Here is a 20,176-nt window from a genome sequence, read left to right as displayed (position 1 = left end):
TACTAATCGTGGAATATGGGTACAGATGGTCTCAAAATTGATTTCCCTGGTTTCCATTGCTGATCAAAACTTTTCTCCCGTTCTTTTAAGTCTCTGATCCCATTTTTCACTGAAGAGGAGGATTAACACTATTGTCCAACAGAAGTGTGGGAAGGGTTGAGGTCTGTTCTGACACCATCTGTCACTTTGGCAGAGCAACATGGATTTGGGGCCTTTTTTCCTTTCCATGTGCACTCACTTGCTCTCATTGATTTAAAAGAGGATACCAAGGTGGTGTAAATATGGAAACGCTTGCCTGTGGTCACACCCAACATGCTGTTACCTCCCTGGAAAACATATATATAATTAACAACACCAAGCTAGGACTGTTTGATGATTAAACATTTTTTTATTCTGTTAAACTTTCTCGGTTTTTAGTTAGTCTTGCCATTATTTTGAAATAACATAACATTAAGTACAGAAGGCACTTACAAAAAGAAGTTAAATTATAAACGCTGTTATTATAAACATTAACTTACTGATTAAAAAAACAGAAAAACAGAATGATAAAGACAAGAAATGACAGCACCATTGGCAACTTTTGAACAGTACATCTCAAATAAAATCTAACTAATCTTGTGAATCTACAATACAGTAAAAACAATACTTATTTGTTATCAATGTAATGCCCCAGCTATGCTTTAATATGTATAACTTAATGATTTATTTTTTAAGATAGAAAGCTTAAAACACAACAGTATTGTATGTTTTTCACTAGTCAGTGGTTCTTTTTTTTTTTTTTTTACATATTAGGCTTTGTGGTTTCAGCGCTGTGCAAGTCCTGGTACATCTCCATCAGGCGAGTGGCCTCTCTCTGTCCTGACAGCAAAGCACCATGGGTAGTGGAATAGTATTTTCTGTGGGTGGCCTCTCCAGCGAACAGGACCTGCAGAGGCTGGGAAGGGGAAAAAAAACAGCAGAGGGAAATGAGAAGAGAGGGCAAAACAAGCAGATAAGGAAAAAGAAAGACACTACGTGACACTATTCTATTTCGGTCACAGACTCCCTCCTTAGTGTAATATCTGTAGATGGCAGAGGCCTCCTGCTGCCAGTCTGACAGGGTTAAAGAAGGAATTGTGCAGAGGGGTCATGCTGTTCCTTCAGCAGCACGAAGTGGGCACCCAGAGGCCCCCCTCCAGCCAGAGCGCCTCAGGTTTCACGGTCTAGACCGCTGGCTGGGAATCAGGATTCATAACTCCTCTGACACCAGCTGTATTCGCTCTGCATGTGCTGTGATGTGACATGATAATGATGACACAGCCGCATTAGCGAAATGCTACGAGTGCCTGAGGGGATTGTAAACAACCGAATGTACACTCGTAAATTCAGTGAGGATATCGTTATAGGGCCCATTGCTCTGTGTCAGTCGCATCAGAACGAAGATAGATATAGTATAATGGGAAAATGAAAAAAGATGTCTTTAGCGACTGAATTTCAGCTTTGAAATTTGTTATTTGTATTTCCCAGGACAGTCGCTCGTAGCCAAAAACACGAGAGAAAAGTTAGTCCTTCCCCTTAATCTGTGATATCACACCAATGCTCAGCTCACAAATGATCACAAACACTGACTGGACTGTCCTGGATCATTGGTGTACCATTGTCAAAGTCACACTGAAATGAAAAAGGACCTTTTTTTTTAGGCTTTTTAGCTCATTCTAACTATCAGGCCATATACTATTTGATAATTTATGACAAAAAAAGTTATTTTATTGTATTTTTATATCGAAATCTCATTACTTTTACTTCCTGGAAAACGGAAAATCTTTAGTGATGACTTCATCTTTTACCAGGAGGCGTAAATGAACAATCCCGCCCCTCACATCAAATAAAACTGCCTTTCTCCCCCTATCCCACTGGTTTACACATTTGAATGATCCCTCCACACGTTATGTCCCGCCTCAACATCCTATTTCAATAGGAGATACATCACATATTATAGAAGCAAGATGCTCTCAAAATATGGTTTCATTGTGACTTCAAATTGAGTAATATTCTCCTTTGATTTAGGATCAATTTGCAGACAGACTGGAGGCAGGGTCTGACTGATCTGCTACGCCCAGCCAGACAGGCACAGATACTGTATATTTTGTTGTGGTTGTCCTCACCGGGGCCTTGGTGCTCTTGGCGTAAGGCAGCGGCATGGCCAGCCTCTCAAAATCCCCACCGCTGGACCCCACCCTGGTGAAGGAGTAGGAGCCCCGAATGTAGGGGTTACTGCCCCACGAGGAGCGCAGGACTCGCCTTGGCTTTGGAATGTTAGGGTTCCCTGTGGATGGAGAGACACACAATTCAAGTGAATAGTTTGTTCACAACTTAAATGACTGTCATGGACCGACAAAGGCCAGTACAGTATCAAGCTGCGAGGCTGTGAGGTTAGGCCATTCGCTGGGACATCCAGGTCCAATCTGCCAACACTAATCAACTCCTGACCCTCTCAGAGCAGAGAGGCACAAGCTAGTCTATATGCAATTAAGGGACAGCTGAGGGGATTAGACCACATTGACCTAAATAAGGAATGTATGTGTATATGTGTGTGTGTGTGTGTGTGTGTTAAGTGTGTGTGTGTGTATCTGTGTGCATGCAGCTTGTGGGTGTACATTACAATATGCATCTAGGAACCCCACTGAGCTTCTCATGAGGTGACAATCACTGCATTTTTGACATAATGCCAAACTTAGGTACCTTGTGACCCGTTTCTGAGGTAATGACTTCACCAGCAGTTAAAGTAATAATCTGCGACATTTTCAGCTTTTCAATTTCCATTTTGCTGCTCTCTATCTCCGACTGATATAACTGAATAGTGATTCACCTTGTAGTCAGTTCATGAAAGCTTCTACATTTGCTCTTTTGTTCTCAACACCTGGTGTCAAGTGGGTCTTTCCTATGAAAAATGCTCTGCCGCAAAGGAAGTGATGCGTTTTATGGGTTTTATGTTGCACCACAGCAGCAACAGTGGTTTGTCAGGAATGAATAAAAGAGGAACTTGAACTGTGTACCGAGAAGGGGAAACACTTGTAAGATACATACACAATAGAGCTTTGTCTACTGCTGAGCTGTTGCACATAACTCACAAAATTAACACAGGGCCATTGCTTTTAATAACATCCATCATTATTTTAACTACTTAAGGCAAGGAGGCTTAGAGGAGTATGCTCAATTTAGTACACAACTTACTGTGAAATTGTCAAGCATCAGCTAAATTCATTACATATGTACCTCTGCCCTGGTTCAGAAACATGGTCGCTGTTTAAAGCTCATGTGCAACGCTGTAATGTGTCATTGTGTAGGGCAAACCTGAGGAAAATGCAGTGTGATACCACTATGTAACCATAATGGACAGATACTCAAGTAATGTTTTAGTCATGTTTTTGGAACATACTGTAGTAACCGTGTCCGACTGTGCCATTTTTCATGCATTCTTTTGAAGAAACGTGTCACATTCTCAACATTAGTTTTCTATTAGGTGAGTCAAGGTTTTCTTTCACAAGCTCTAGATGCCTTTTTTTTTTCTTTCGTGACCACTATTTACATGCAGTAAGACAGCACTCAGGGTGGAAAGACAGAAATAGAGTGAGATAGTTTAGCACCCACGCCATTTTCTGTGTGTGTGTGTGTGTGTGTGTGTAACTGTGATGCACTCCATAATGTATACAACTCAAAGCCTGTCGCAGTGACTCTGTGCCGTTACTTTAAATTATATATGATCATTCCCACTTATCCTGGTGCTTTGTCTTTCCATTCAGATCAATGTGGTCAGACTGACACAAGACCAGTTAGTATGAGATGCTAAATTGCCAGATACAAACTACCTGAGTCATTATGTGTCAGCCTTTTCCGGGAAAAAGCCATTTACCTCGCAGCTAGAGCTTATGTCACTCCCCTTATCTACAGCACAAAGACCCGACAGGGAGGAATCACTGTTGAATGAGTCACTGTGACTCGCCCAGCAGCAGTGATGCAGTTCAACCTACCAAGGGTATTGTGTTAGTTTTAGGTCACTGATTCCTTGTACAAGCTTAACTAGAAAGGAACAGGAAGTCATTGTTTGGTGTTGTAACTTGGTGCCATAATCTATCTATATGAGTCACAAGGACAAAGCAAAGAATATTTTGTTCTTAAGAGACCTTCCTGGTTAAATGATGATTAAATAAGTAAATAAAAAAAAGTCTCACAAACAAAAAATCCAACAGTGGAATTAAATGAGACTGAGAAATTTTGTTTAGAGACTCTATCAAACGCTAACAAACGCTTCTACAGAGAGAACACCATTTTCGAATGGGTGACTATTGCTTACAACGCATATGTCTGTTTCTTTATGTGTGTGTGTATGTGTGTGTGTGTGTGTGTGTGGTGTCCTAACGCGGACCTGTGAAGCGCCTCAGCAGCTCAGTGCAGGTCTCAGCCACTGTCTCGTCGTCGCAGCGCTCCATGAGCAGCGCCTCCTGGCCACAGATCCAGCCGCTCAGCATGTAGCCGTAGCGCTCCGGCGGGTAGAGCACGTCGAAGCTGCAGATCTTCTTGTACCACAGCTCCTCGGGGTACACCGGCTGCTCCAGCTGGGCCTCGTCCTCCCACACGAACTGGATGCTGTTGCACTCGGGGCTCCAGAAGGGCTCGGCAAACTCTAGGAATATCTTATCGGTGGTGCTGATGCCCAGCTTCTCGATGGCCAGCACCTTGTCCTCCGGCAAGGAGGGGGAGAACATGGCCTCGTGGCTCTCCTTCAGCACGCCCAGAGAGGCCGTCACGATGACGTGGTCGGCAGCGATCCACTCCTCGTCTTCGCACTCCACCCAGATGGGGTGACCCAGGATGAGGGGGTCCTCGTGAGGTTGGCAGCCGCGGTTGTTTTCGTTGTGGTTGTTGTTCTGGTTAGTGTTGCTGCCCTTGGCGATCTCCTCCTGTTGCTGGGCGGAGTAGTTCCAGTGGATGCAGCGGACCGATTTGCTAAGGCAGATGGTGCGGGAGGGGATGTCCTGGGCCAGGAGCTCCACAATCTTCACAAAACCTCCCGGAATGACGTGATGGGCGCCGGGGATCTCTGTCCACTCGCCGAACTCACTCAGAGACACCTCGTCCATACTGGGAGAGCTGCTTTCGCAACTCTCCACCTGAAAGGGAGGAGAGCATTGACACAGATGATCAAAAAAATGTCAATTACATTTCCACCCAATATCTGCAAATGGAATGCAGCCAAAACACCTGCAGGCTGTTGCACCTGTTGAACTTATGACAGAATGTACGTTCAGCCAGCACAACCATTATTTTGCACAACAACGGTTGCAGATAATTAGAAGGCACTTGGAGAGCGCAAACCTCTGTCAACAATTCTCCAACTTGCTGTTACACCCAAAGACATTATTCATATCACTTAAATTTCAAGTTAAAATAATGTATTAACCTTGCAAACGTGCTCTTGGGATTTGGAATCAAGTCTCTATCTCCATTAGTTTCAGAATTATGGTTAAAAAAGGATAATCGTCTAATGGCGAAACTCCCAGATACAAATCTCATCAACTGATCCTTCCAAAGCCTATCTTTCCACCAAATTTCATGGGAATCCATTCCTAAGTTTTCCTGCTGACAGACAGACATACAAACACAGTAACAGGGGTGACAACATAACCTCCTTGGTGGTATTTACTTTTTGTTGTTACATTCCCTCTCAACATAACTGTTGTCTTTTTACATGCGTTGACTGAGCACTATCATTTATCGACTACTTGTCAAAAGTCTTTCCTTTCCATGATTGAATTCAGCCTGTGTGTTCTGCTGTCAACATGTGGAGCACGCTCACACCGGATGTTACGGACTTTATTAAGGCTCTCAAAATCCTGCTGTTATAAAAAGGACATTCATCAGTAAACCGGAGCTCTAGAATTAAGTGGCAGGAAATAAGCACATAAACACTGCTGTGCTTGTAATAAAAATAATCCCTTGGCTAAATATTTGCCAGTGGCTACCTACATGTATTGTAGGCCGTGGCTGGGTAAATAATAATTACTACTATCTCATTAATAAACTGACCTTTTTGTGGACAGTTATCCATTAATATCTTATTAAGTATACAGTGACCATCAGGGACAATAAGTGTACAGAATAGAGCAGCAGTATTTGCCATCTCATTCCAGACCCTTTATAGATCTGGGGACTCACTATGCTATATTTAACTGCAAAGTTTCCACACCATTCTCCAAATTTCTGACTTGATGAGTCACGAATGCTCTCACGAATGCCTATCGCATTGTGGGAGATGAGGGTCTAAACTTGGCATCACCATTGCATCCTTACTCTGGAACTTCAGGATTAAGCGCCTCCCTCGTTCACTGATGCCATACATACAGGACCCCTGACTGGTTTTCAAAGAAATGGCAAAAACCCAAGAGGAAATACATTGTTGCAGCACCACACACACACACACACACACACACACGCACACGCACACGCACAGACACACACACGCACACACACACACACCTTGAGGTACTGCTGAAGCATGGACAGTTTGAGCTTCTTGATGCTCTCAGAATCATCAGGATCCAGCATGATCTTCTTGCGCACCACGTCCCGTGTAAAGACGCCAACGCTGTTCTGGCTCTCAGCACACACAGGCTTCCCATTCTGGAAGAACTCCTGAGTCAGCTCGTACACCTGAGGGGAGAGAGAGGGGGGGAGAGAAGGAGGGTAATCAGGAAGGAGATGGAGGAAGGACATACAGAGGTGAGGAGGAAGGAAGAAGGAAGAAAAGAAAGAAAGGGTGAAGAGAGGGCAGAGGAGCAGAGAGAGAGAAGAGAGTAGAAAAGACATAATGCTATGCTGACAAGATGCTACGCTGATGCTGTGTTTGTATTTTTGTGAACTTGTTATCTTGCTTGACTCACCAAGGTAACAATGTACCATTTCTTAGAAAGTAGAGTCAAAACAACACCAGTAATCTATCAACATGTATTGAGTCAAAACACCCTCAGTTTTAATCTGGACTTTGTTATCTCAAAGTTAATGAAGTTGGGCTTCTACTTAAAAACATAACCACATGAATAATAGGGCGTTTACAATCTGAAAAGCTGATACTGTGAAATTGACACTGGTTAAAAAAAAACACTGTATTCATGACTTTTAGGCTGATTACAGCCACAATTTGGTTGAATGCACGCTACACAGCAAATCTTCCAGTGTTAATATTTGTTTATTTTTCAGTGACAGTTATTTTGAATTTACAAGTGTTGACTGGAGAGTTATCTGTCCACTCAGAGAGCAGTTTTAAATTAAATCTGATGGGTGTGCACTTATAGAGTCAAAGTAGGTGAAACGCACACCTGTAGTGATGAGGTGCCGGCCAGCGAAAACAAGCATAAAAATAGTGAAAGTAGCCGCACACTCGTAGCTCCGATGCAATAATTTATTGAGACATTAACAAAACCGACGTTTCAGCAGCTAGGCTGCCTTCATCAGGGTTGATCTACCAGGACACAAGTTTGACTGAAGTTAAAAGCACTGGTACACAGGTGCAGGCAATCAGTGTAACCTGACCAATCACAGGAAAGGGAAAAAGTGAACAATAGGTTCAATAGAGAGACCACAACAATTTAGTAAGTGGTATATAGTCTCAACATTCCATTCCATGTCATACAAAGAGTATCAAGTCGAAGTATAAACCACACACAAGAAAACATCATCACATTAAATGTAGTATACATATAGTACAACAAAAAAATAGTAAAGTAATATATATAAATAAGCCCGAATATCATGGAAATACCATTTGAGATCAGCATAACCACCACCATCATCATAGGTGTATGTTCTGCAAGCAATGGAACTGTAGGGGAACCGCCTATCAATAAAAATAGAAGCATAAACAATAACCTACGGGACTAAATGTTATGAACTTATCAAGTAAGGAACTTGGTCAGGCCCATCTTACATTACTCAATAAGGGTTTAAGCTTTGTACCTACTACTCAACCTAGGGATTTTGATGTGAAAGTTGATTTATTCAAATTCTTTAGACAAATACACCTTAGGGAATTTTTTTACCAATCCCACTGACTCTGGTACTGATATGCCTGATATTTCCAACAATGCCCCGACACCCTTTGGAAGCAAAAGTAGATTTGTTCCTCCTGCTAAACGTAACCCGTCCACTGAAACATATTGTAGACTGGTTGAGGACGATATTACGACTCTTTTGCAGGAGAAAGACAAGCATGGAATCCATCACAATCTTGATAAAGATGAGAAACAAGCACTTCTTGATCTGAAGTCTGATAATTCTATTATTATATTATAAGGGAGGCTGATAAAGGAGGTGAGGTTGTAGTGCTCAACAAATCTGACTATGTGAATGAGTGCTACAGACAGTTGCTGGATGACCATTTTTATACAAAATTACCCGGTAATCCTACTACAGATTATATGGCCACAGTAACAGATGTCCTGCATGGTTACCTACATTCTGGAGAGAGATCTAAGAAAGAATTTGATTTCCTTATCAATCAACACCCTAAGACTCCTGTTTTCTACACATTGCCCAAACTCCACAAAAATCCTAGTAATCCCCCAGGACGTCCTATTGTAGCGGGCATTGACTCACTGACCTCTCCACTCTCTTCTTACATAGACTATTTCATTAAACCACTAAATGAACAACTCCCATCCTATGTGAAAGAGACTGGTCATATGATTAGTCTTTAGAACCATTAACTGAGGATACATTTTTAGTCAGCCTTGACGTGGAGGCTCTTCATACTAATGTGCCTCATGAGGGTGGCATCAAAGCAATGGAACACTTTCTATTACAAGGTCCCTCTGAATCTACACCATCCAACTCCTGTATCATCACTTTGGCTGAATTAGCCCTCACTCACAATTACTTCCTGTTCCAGGATGACTACTTCTTACAGAAGAAAGGAGTGGCCATGGGTTCTCCAATGGCTCCGACATATGCAGGCCTGTATGTTGGTTATTTAGAGAAGACCAAGATTTTCAATCCTATTGACAATGAGTTTTTGCCCAACAGTGTTCTCCGGAAAAGATACATAGACGATATTTTTATTTTGTTTCGTGGTAGTCTTGAACAACTTAACAGCTTTTTCTCCTTTGTAAATACATGCTCAGATCATTTGAAATTTACAATGAATTTTGATACGAATGCAATCAGTTTTTTGAATCTCATGATTATCCGGGGTGATGACAATGTGTTATACACGGACCTATACAAGAAACCCACTGATCGCAATAGTCTGCTCAGGGCAGATAGCTGTCATCACCTTCCTTTAAAGAACAGTTTACCCTACAGCCAGTTCTGTATGGTGAAAAGAATCTCCGATTTGAACTGCAATTTGGCTGATATGCAAAGGAAATTCAAAGAAAAGGGTTATAATGACACTCAGATAAATAACGCTGTTTATAAGATCAACTCAAATCCGAGGTCAGAATTGTTCAATAGACGGTCAGAAAAGAAAGGACAACCCTCCATTATCTTTTCCACCTGCTATTCTAAGTGTGCTGAACAATTTAAAAACATTTTACATAAACACTGGCATATTCTTAGGACAGACAGACTTCTAGACAAAGCCTTTTCTGAACCCCCTATGGTTGTGTTTTCTTGGGGTCAGAACCTCAGAGACCATTTGGTCATGTCTGATTTACCCCCCCTTTCTGTGTCTCCACAACGTAAACTTGCTCCTATTCCTGATGGTAACTATAGATGTAGTTCCTGTGCTCAATATAATGGCACCTACAAATGTCATTATTTCAAACCTCCTCATTATTTACTTACCTGCCCTTGTGGTAAGGCATATGTGGGAAAGACCAAACGTGAACTTAAAGTCCGCATAGCAGAACATCGTAGTACCATTAGATGCAAAAATGTTAGATACCCAGTCTCTGCGCACTTTGTAGAAGCCAATCACCCTGTTTCTTCTCTACGTTATGTGGGTATTGAAAAGGTTTCTGTGCCACGAAGAGGGGGGGACACAGATGCCTTATTATGGAGACGAGAGGCAGCATGGATCCATAACCTTAAAACCCTTGCACCTCTTGGTCTTAATGTTGACTTTGACCTTAGACCTTTTTTGTAGTCTCTTTATTAATATGTTAATGCTTCTATTTTTATTGATAGGCGGTTCCCCTACAGTTCCATTGCTTGCAGAACATACACCTATGATGATGGTGGTGGTTTTGCAGGTTTAGCCTATGCTGATCTCAAATGGTATTTCCATGATATTCGGGCTTATTTTTGCTATTACTTTACTATTTTTTTTATTGTACTATATGTATACTGCATTTAATGTGATGATGTTTTCTTATGTGTGGTTTATACTTCGACTTGATACTCTTTGTATGACATGGAATGGAATGTTGAGACTATATACCACTTACTAAATTGTTGTGGTCTCTCTATTGAACCTATTGTTCACTTTTTCCCTTTCCTGTGATTGGTCAGGTTACACTGATTGCCTGCACCTGTGTACCAGTGCTTTTAACTTAAGTCAAACTTGTGTCCTGGTAGATCAACCCTGATGAAGGCAGCCTAGCTGCTGAAACGTCGGTTTTGTTAATGTCTCAATAAATTATTGCAACGGAGCTACGAGTGTGCGGCTACTTTCACTATTTTTGTGCACTTATAGAAACACTGGCATAGTGTTGGTTTTTAACACTCTCAGAATTAAATTAACACTGATTATTTTGCTGTGCACACACACACACACACACAAGGAAAAGAAAATTGCTAGGCAGTGTGAAGAAGATTAAAAGGAGGCCAATTTTACTGAATTGAAATTATGATCTGAGCGGGTGAGAATAAGAACCAAGGCAGCAAGAACGAAGATCTGGGAGGTTATGAGACTTGTTTGGTTATGAGGAGTTTGTGTGTTTGCTAACAAGAGGCCCTTACCTCTCAATCACACTTAACGTGTTTAATGCTTTCCTCTCTGCTGGAAGTTCACTCATTTCAAATTAATCTGTTACAGCTTTGCATTGCAAATGCATGGTGTTATGACACAAGTGTTGTATGCGTTGAACTGAATGTACTTAACGCACTGATTATGCAGGCATAAATTAAACCGAATGCTATTTGACCCCATTCTTTGCGAGCTCTCTGTGATGTTTTTCGCAATGAAAACATTTCATCAGTGAATCAAAGCCAATTGATTCAAACATTTCTGTGGTAATACAATAATGCCTGATCAGTTTCATCTCAATATGTTGTAAACCACAGAATCTTTGAGTTGAATCTGTTTTACAGATTGAGTGTGATTGTGTGTAGTGTTGGCTGATGACAGGTAGCTTCTTCATTCAAAAAACAAGGTCTGTTGCAACTGTATGTATCATGTTTTGGCATTATGTAACTGGCACTCTTTGACAATGAAACATAACCTTTATATTGTTCAATGTGGTATTGGAGAATGTACGCAGTATTAGGTGACATGATTTTGTCATTGCATTTGCAGCAATTTTTTAAAGTCAGAACCACATATACACATGTGCACACATGGCTAAAGCAGAATCTGAAAGAGAATATTCCTCTAAGAACATACATGTTGCTGCTTATGAAGAATTCCGCTGTTAATGTACTGTATGTCTCAAGCCTCAATTAAATCAAACAATGATCTCGTTAGTGACTGGCCTAATCTCGCTGGTATAGTGAAGCTAATATCCAGGCAGATGTCCAGTGAGTGTCTAGTGAGAATGTGTAAGAGCTGCAGTGTAGTCGGGACGGGAATAGCCTACAGTAATGGTTATGGAGCTCAGCTTGTGAACAGAAGGTTGCAGGCTCCGATCGCCAGTCTGGCCGGACAAACTCTATGTGGGGACAGAGAACAAAATGTGCTCTCCCTTCCCTCAACAACTACTGTTGAGGCGCCCTCGAGCAAGGCACCTAACACCTAACTGTGCAGTGCAGCTGGTCAGTGGCCAGCAGTAGAGCAGACTGTAGGCTACTAGGCAAAACCCAGGTGTGAGTGTGTATACGTGTGTGTTCACTTCCTTCCGCTTGCATGTTTATATCATTCTATCTGTGCTATACCTTCTCGCTGTAAGCGTTTTTCCAGACATTACCTAGTTAAACGATGTCAGTCATAGTCTAGCAGGAGCTCCTTATGTGGCCATGTACAGTCATAACATGCGGCAAATCAATACACATTAGCATGTTCTGATTGGCAGCGAGACCTGAGAAGACCTGGTTCTGTGATTAGACAGACTTTACAGTTACAGAGTGTTGCAGAGAAGAACGTTTACCCGCTGCACTTAATGTGTCTAAATGGTGATGGTGATCAAGATGCTGTGAATAATACAGGGCTCTGAGAAAATAAATCAAGCACATCACTGTCCAGCTTACCAAGGTAAACAGCACCTGTATGAGTGTGTGTGTGTGTGTGTGTGTGTGTGTGTGTGTATGCATGTCAGTCACTACAATAAAACCAAATATAGGAACACAACAGACTGCAATAAAAGCATAGGATGCAAAATACAGCATAAACTAACAAAACATTTAAGAAGAAGAATAGTCTGCTACACAGTTGAGAAAGTTGCTAATTAGAAACAGTGACATTCCAGTGAATTAGCCTCAATTTGTTCATTTCGGATTTAAAAGCATTTAGCGACATTAACTCGTTTAGTTTTAAGTCATTCAGGAACATATTCCAGGCAGAAGGTGCAGAATACAAAACGCCCTTTTTCCAATCTATGTACATACATTTGGGACAGAAAGCATAAAAACATCTATTCAGCTACATGCGTACGTGTGTGTGTGTGTGTGTGTGTGTGTGTGTGTGTGTGTGTCTGTGCGCATATTTATCCCCTTGTGTCATCTCACCTCATTGTACAGGTCACTGAACTCCTCCACCAGGTCCTTGGGGATCCTCTTCCCGCTGTTGGTTTGGTAGTGCGCCACACCATTCTTGGTGTACAGGCTGATGCGTCCCACACTCCTCTCCCCGTCTGTGGTTTGCTCCAGCAGCCCGTTGTCCTCTGCCAGGTGGTACACTGGGTTCCCATTTGCACCATGGATCCAGGTGGCTCCAAGCTCCAAAGTCGCTTTTCCTGCACACGCAACATATAAAGGCACTGAGATCGGGCGGCACAAGCACACTTTTGGGTGCTAGATAATTGCACAGTTCAACAAGGGCTTCAATTCATTTAACATCCAAATGTCGTCAATTTAATATTTTTCCTGAGGATGATGGAGTCACACATGCGACGGAGGCTCATTAGTGATTTTTTTTTTTAATTAATGAATGTAACTAGACTAGACTAATGCCAGAGACAAAAAATGGCAGAATGCCTCAATGATTACATAATGTCTGAGCACATAAACAGACGTTTACATAACCGGCACAAATTAGAATCATGACAGACACAAAGGTTTACAGTGCAGCATCAGTGTTTTTATACATATGATCCTTTTTAAGTGAATCAAACCAAAATTGTCATACAGAAGCACGCTTTTTTTTTGTTAAATCCAGATCTGGTAAGTTCCCTCTGAACTCAGCATTTGAAATGGAAAGTGTGGCTACTTTCAGGGGGTCTTCTTTGTTTGTGGTGTTCACATATGCACCAAAAGGCTGACTAATTCCTCCACTTAAAAGCCTATCTTTACATATATACACCATATCAGTGCCAGTGGTGCGAACATAGCATTATGTAGGCTAAATCAGTGGTAGGAAACCTTTTTTGGCATGGGAGTGCCACAGAAACGTGTCTTTCCTACTTGTCTGTTCTTACCAATATTGAGACCTTGGCATTATGTCAATCAGTGGTAGGCAAGCTGTTTTGGCATGAGATCTACTTTTCAGATCAACTGGACTGCTGAGATCTACCAATGCATGACTGTTCTTACTAAGAACAAGGAAAGCATGGAATACGCCCATAATTCAATTTTCATCATAATGTATTAACTCTGGTTATTTGGGGAAACAAAAATTACACCCATTAGCATTCTATCTAAAATAACAGTAAAAGGGGAGCTTTCAAAAAAACTGGTGGCGGCATTTTCCCCTGGTTACCAGCCCATTTGCTGAGTGCATGAATATACTGTATGACTGGCTGCTTTCAGGTCTCCAATCAATAGGACAATTAATTACTGGTCAATGTTAATGTAACTTTAGAAAAAAAGAGATGTATTGCACTTTGACATGAAATATGCCTACTACGGATTGCATAAAATAATTGGCTCTGCAGAATGGCTCTTAACATTGTAACCCCAATTTGTGTCATAAATACAGTTTGTTCTCTCATAATCCAGCAGACAGAATACCACCAACATCTCTAATATTGTTGAAATAAAATTATTAAATTGGAAGAATTTTTTTTCAGGTGTAGGATTTTATGATGCAAAATAGAATAAAAATAGAACATTTTTACCCACAGTATTCAGCAAAAGGCAAAAAAACCCCACAACAATCAATTCTTTGATCAGTGTACCAGCTATAAAACAGTTTACAAATTGGCAGCCCAAAGATCAGTAATAACTCTTTGATAAATGCTATTGCTGGGAGCCCCCATATTAATGTGCTTTAGTTCCACTAGTGTATCCAAAGCATTACCAGTTTATTGCTGATTGTCTTATCTGTATTTGTTCTGTGGAGGAATCATGTAATAAGACATTTAAAGGACCATACCAGTGTTTTTACATGTTTCAAGTCTCTGCAAGTTGATTTTTGTACTGTACTGAAATGAATGGAAACAAATGGTTAATATCTAATAAACGTCTAAACAACCAACTGGTCGGTAGGAATGCTAGAACAGGCTAAAACATGCAAAAACACTAGTATGGTCCTTTAAGTTTTAATAATGCTCATAGCTATGAGCAGGTTTTAGACATTTACATGAGTGGGTGAAAGAGCAAAGCTACAATAACCCACACCTGTACCGTATAATCAGAAAGATTACAAGGCAGAGGAAAGATAATTTTCTATAATGCAGTTGGGCTCATGCCAGTATGATGTAGCCCTTTCCCATTTAACTTGACTATACCGATTAAAACTGTAAAATGAGAAACACATGCATAATTACGTTAAACCAGTAATTAAATGTTTTTGCACTCTGTGTATGTAGGTAGTCTGAAACTCGGAGTGATTACACTTCACTTCATTATTTGGTCTGGAAGTATCACCTCTGCAGTAATGAAGGGGACTGTTAAAATTGCATTAAACAGTGATTAGATCTGAGGAAAATCATATTCATTTATCAGTCAAAAGTCCTGCTTCACCAATGTGAATTTGCCTATAGATACTGAAAGGATGCTGATTCGGCAAGAGAGCTATTCCACGAGAAGCCAGGTGGGCCAGAATCTGAATTGCTGAGAAAATGTGTACAGTGTTCAGAGCCTGCAATTCAAGAATAGGTTTAATGCAAATATAGGGACACGTTTTCTCACCGTGCTGAACGCTTTGAACTCTCCCTCCTATGTGGTCTGATGCCTCTAGGACTGTGACATCCGTGAAGCCGTTTTCCTGTAGGATCTTAGTTGCAGCAAGGCCGGCCAAGCCAGCACCAATCACCACTATTCGAGGCTGCCGATGAGTGCGTAGGCCGCTACTAAGAGGATCATCAGTGCTGTCTGACGAAATTTCACAACTTTGCATGCCGTCCAAGCTCCTCTTCTAGGGGGTCTGAGGACAAACGAGAGGACCAAAGTTAAAAACGGCACATGCTGCAGGGAGCCGGCAGGCAACAGCAGTGGAGACTGGACCTCACACACACAAGGAGACGGTATCAATGGGACAAAAGCTGTTCCTGTCAATTTGGTTTCATTTAAAAAGAAGGAAATTATTTTATGACATCAGCATATTTTGGAGACGAAACTCCCATACATGGGACATGAAATAAACCCTGTTGTCTGTCACTATTTGTTGAGCATAAAGAACATAAAAGATTCTTCAGACAACCCAGTTATTGCTGTCAGAGCCTAGACTATACATGAACTAAAATAGATTTCCTAACATCCCTAATTATACTGTAGCTACTCAAAGATGCTTATATTCAGAGAAAATTAGAATGAATACAAGCCATCTTGTTATTCCAGTATGTCAGGCTGGCTTGCTTTGAATGTATGGACAGCTGTGTGTGAGAGGAGCATGCTGGGAGACAGTCCCCTTATCCCAGTAGACAAGTATAGAAAACTATCAAATGGCATGCAAACAATAAGAGTTTTTCCTGGAGAAAACATTCTAGTAACATCTAGTCTGGTGATTTAAGAGTAATTTGCTTTCCCGCTACCACTACCAGTTTTTGATAATATTAAATGGGGCAGTTTTCTCAGTCTTTACATACACAAGCAAATCCATCAACTCCGCTGAGGTAAGAGAGTGCACTCCTGCTGTTACACAATACACACACACACACATGTACACACACTCCCCGCTTTGTTACTACAGCAACACTGGACACATGGCGGCACACATGGTACTATGCCGAAAAAACAGACTGATTTTTCCTCATGTTGAGGTCAAACCAGTTGAATGAATTCATTTGTTCCGAACATCAAACTACAGCTGTGTCTATACGTTGTTCTGTTATACACGAGCCGCGCTGTTCATCTGTGGCCTTAAACAGGTCAGGCAATTCATCTGTCTCTGAACGGCCAGAACTGGGGAGCAGCGTCACGTCCTCTACAAGTTCAACTTCACTTGAGAAATGATGAATGACTCATTAAACTTTTCTTGAACTTTGACGTTTAAGAAACTGCTGTGTAAGCACCACAAAGGTTTCCCATCAGCATCTTCCTTTCTGACCATCAGCTGCTTGGATCACATGACCGCAGAGTGTTGACTAAGGTGTTAAAGAGGGAACCACCAGCTAAACAAGTCTGGATGAGCATCCGCTATGTTGATTTTATATTATAGGTATGTAGTTGGATAAAGGGCTTAGCTTTTACATCCACATATTGTTTTTCTCACCATGAAATAAATAATAAAACTGCAAGTTAATACAGCAGAAAAAAATCCAGTGTAAATATACTAGTAATAACACATATTGACACAACATATTTTTAGTAGCACGTTGTGTTGAGAAGTGACCAAATGTGTGTTGTCCCAAACTATACACATGGATGTGTTGAAAATGTCTTTTTAATGGAAAAGTTTCAACACAAAAAACAGCCTGTTACATCTGTATAGTGACTAATGAATCTAGTCAGAAACACACCCATGGTGATGGTTAAAACGTCACCAAGTTGTGGGTGGTTTGCCTGTGATGCGTTTTCATAGGAAAAGGGTGTAAACAATGCAATTATTTTATGACGTAAGGCATTCATTCGACCTGTAGTCTAGGTAACAACAACACGCACTATTATATTTTTGTGTGAAAATTATATGGTAAATATATTTGCATCCTTTCTCGGGAAAACTTTGAGGTGGTCCTAGCATTCAGCGAGAATTATTCTGTTTGTGTCAGCCAGGCTTGATTTAACAAACAACAGCCCATCCATAGCATTCAGTAACTCCAACTGTAGTGCTGGTACACCGTGAACCTGATGCTATAAATGTGCGCTTGTGCAGAGGGGAACATATGATGTGCATACAGCGACAGCTATATACGAATGACAGATCTAATTCATAGGGAGCGTTTGATCACTTCACACACTGTGGCTTCTCTGACACACACACACACAGATCACGCATCCCTCCCTGGCTCCTTGTAATTCCACGGCTGGTTAATACACTTGCAACATGTCACCGCTCCACGCTTACCACGCTACAGATTACTGCGTGGGCCGGCCTTGGGTAGAGAGGGGGCTGGAGGGTGGGGGAGGGGGGGGGGGGGAGGGGAGGAGGGGCATGGCCACAATTGACCTAGAAATGGCAATCTACGTCTGACAGTGGCCTTTTCAAGGGCAGGGCAGGCCTTCAGCGGGAATGCCTTTAAGTGGCTGTTTGTGAGTCCCAGTGACCCCACCGCCTCCCGTCTTTTTCCCTGAATATACGCCCTGCTTTCCTCAGTCCCTCTCCTTTAATTCTGGACCCCGGCCCTTTCCAGCTGTCCGAACTCACATCTGCATTCGTGCCATTTCCAGTTATCAGTCCCCCTGCGAGTGCCAGCATGGCAGCTAACATCCCACTTCCTACAACATCAAAAAAGCAGAGTGGTCCGGGGCCTCGTGCCAAAGGCCAGACATTCCACACCTCTCTCCCAGCTCTGATGTTCCCAAGCTGGGATGTTGGAGTAGAGATACCCCCCTCCCCTCCCCTCCCTCCACCACCACCACCCTGCTACTGTAGAGTGCACTTGGATGTCATCCTGGGTCCAAATAAACAGGGGAACACTGCACTGGGACTGCAGTATGTAGTAATGACAAAGGTAAACACAAGTTTAGGAAGTGCAGACTCCCCAGAGAACTAGCTTAATACATTCATTCACAAGTGGAGACGACAAGCACATCATCACATTAGGAGGGATAAGGCACTCAAGGGCCTAACAACAAAAAATCCTGAAAGTGAATTATTGGGTAGATATTTTTCACAGAAATGAAGCCAAATATATCCAAACCCGGGACAGTCATTAACATTAAAGGGAATAGACAATATCCTGAAAAGACTTTTACTGTCCTAATAGTGATCCCTCTAGCTTTTTAGACTCAGATACAAGACACAGACAAAGTCAACGAAAATGTGAAAATGTCTAAAATGTGTGATTGAAGAAAGAAAGCAGATAAAAAGGAAAACAAATGATAATCCCACTGTCTTTCTCTATGTTAGCCTATATGCTGTCCGGAAAACTATATAGCATATGACCGGTCACCGCTGCCACGTAATGAAGCCCTGATGCCAAAGTCTCAGCAATTTGAAACAAAGAAACAAGTTCATTGAGTTACTCTGATTAACTCTCTGTGGAAGACAACGTGTGGTGGAAACAGAAGAAAACTTCAAGGGAACACAATTTGAGGCGTCAAATAATACGTAAAACAATAACATATATAGGCTATCCCCCTCTATCTCCAACCGGTGTCCCGTTAAATCACGACCTATAATCTATACGTCGATACACGTTTGGTCTAATGTGACAACAGCACTGCTAGACATATTGTTTATATTCATCGTTTTTGCTGTCTTACCCGAGTTTAACTCGGTTGATATTTGACAGCGGAATAATGTATCTACGCCTATAGTACAGACAACTACAGTAAATAAGCTGTTTAGCCTACTTACGCTCACAACATGAACCGATTTAGCCTTTTCCCTTGGTTAACATTTCTATCAGCGGAATCACCACCACGGTCCGCTGTCTTATCAGTGAATTAAATCGGGCTTTTAGTAGGCTGCTGGTTACCTGACTCTGCTGGTCTTCAGCTTTAAAACCTCTGAGTGCTCCGCTTTTTTCCTTTGTGCCGTTTTTCCCTCAGAGCCGGCTCAGCTTTGTATTTATGTGTGCCTTGAAACCAGAAGCAGCCAGTTTTTCCGTGGCCGCTGCCTCCTGATTAATAAATATGAGGGGCAATGACGCCAAAGACCAGCCCTCCGCTGCGAGCGCGAGCCTGCTGTCCTGCTCTGTGATGCTGACTTACACATCCTCTGTGCATAAGATATACATACATACATACATACATACATACATACATAGGCCTACATGAATGCATACATAAATTTATAAATGACTGCATAAACAAATTCATAAACAAACGCCCAAATAAATCAATAAATGCACAAATACATAAATATTAATAATAACAACAGCAATGTTTAATCATTATTATTTTTGTTGTTACATTGTTATTATATTTTCTCATACAGAGTGTAGTGAGAACAGAAAGGCACCATACGTTTTAAAAACAAATAAGAGCAAAAGATAAAAGTAATGTAGCCTAATAGTAAAAATAAAAGACATCACATGAAGGCAAGTCAATAAGAATACATTTTGAGAAGTGATTTAAACAATGATACTGACCCTGCTAGGCTAACCTTTTCAGGCAGGTAATGAATGTTGACCTACTGTATACTCATGTTTATGCAAGCGCTTTGACTTCTTGTTTGAGATGCTCTTAGCTTCTTTGTATACACATACAAACAAACCCACATTAACAAACAGAGAGATAGATAGATAGATAGATAGATAGATAGATAGATGTTCTATGTATAAAAATGATCAGCCATAGGTGTTAAGATCAACGTTCAAATCCCATTTTGAATAGATAACACTGC

At 41.4% G+C, this 20,176-nt stretch overlaps 1 protein-coding gene across 1 annotated transcript; it reads right to left on the bottom strand.

Moving 5' to 3' along the window:
- Positions 1-434: 434 nt before the first annotated feature.
- Positions 435-19,437, bottom strand: smox (spermine oxidase). The gene is made up of 7 exons (XM_071912972.2): positions 19,308-19,437; positions 15,418-15,652; positions 12,856-13,082; positions 6,517-6,690; positions 4,406-5,150; positions 2,145-2,305; positions 435-934 (listed from the first exon to the last, which is right to left on the bottom strand). The coding sequence occupies exons 2-7, from the start codon at positions 15,623-15,625 to the stop codon at positions 782-784; spliced, it is 1,668 nt and encodes a 555-aa protein (XP_071769073.1). The 5' UTR covers positions 15,626-15,652; positions 19,308-19,437; the 3' UTR covers positions 435-781.
- Positions 19,438-20,176: the final 739 nt, after the last annotated feature.

Source organism: Centroberyx gerrardi, chromosome 3, assembly GCF_048128805.1.
Source record: "Centroberyx gerrardi isolate f3 chromosome 3, fCenGer3.hap1.cur.20231027, whole genome shotgun sequence".
Lineage (NCBI taxonomy): Eukaryota > Metazoa > Chordata > Actinopteri > Beryciformes > Berycidae > Centroberyx > Centroberyx gerrardi.
This window is presented reverse-complemented; position numbering and strand designations above follow the sequence as displayed.

What these genes read in the sequence shown, in the direction of transcription:
- smox (XM_071912972.2), bottom strand. Translation starts at nt 15,625, where the DNA reads ATGCAAAGTTGTGAAATTTCGTCAGACAGCACTGATGATCCTCTTAGT. An exon ending in TGCTTCAGCAGTACCTCAAG is followed by an intron (nt 5,151 to 6,516) that starts GTGTGTGTGTGT and finishes CCTCCCTTTCAG; the next exon opens with GTGGAGAGTTGCGAAAGCAG. An exon ending in CCAAGAGCACCAAGGCCCCG is followed by an intron (nt 935 to 2,144) that starts GTGAGGACAACC and finishes TCCCCTTCCCAG; the next exon opens with CCTCTGCAGGTCCTGTTCGC.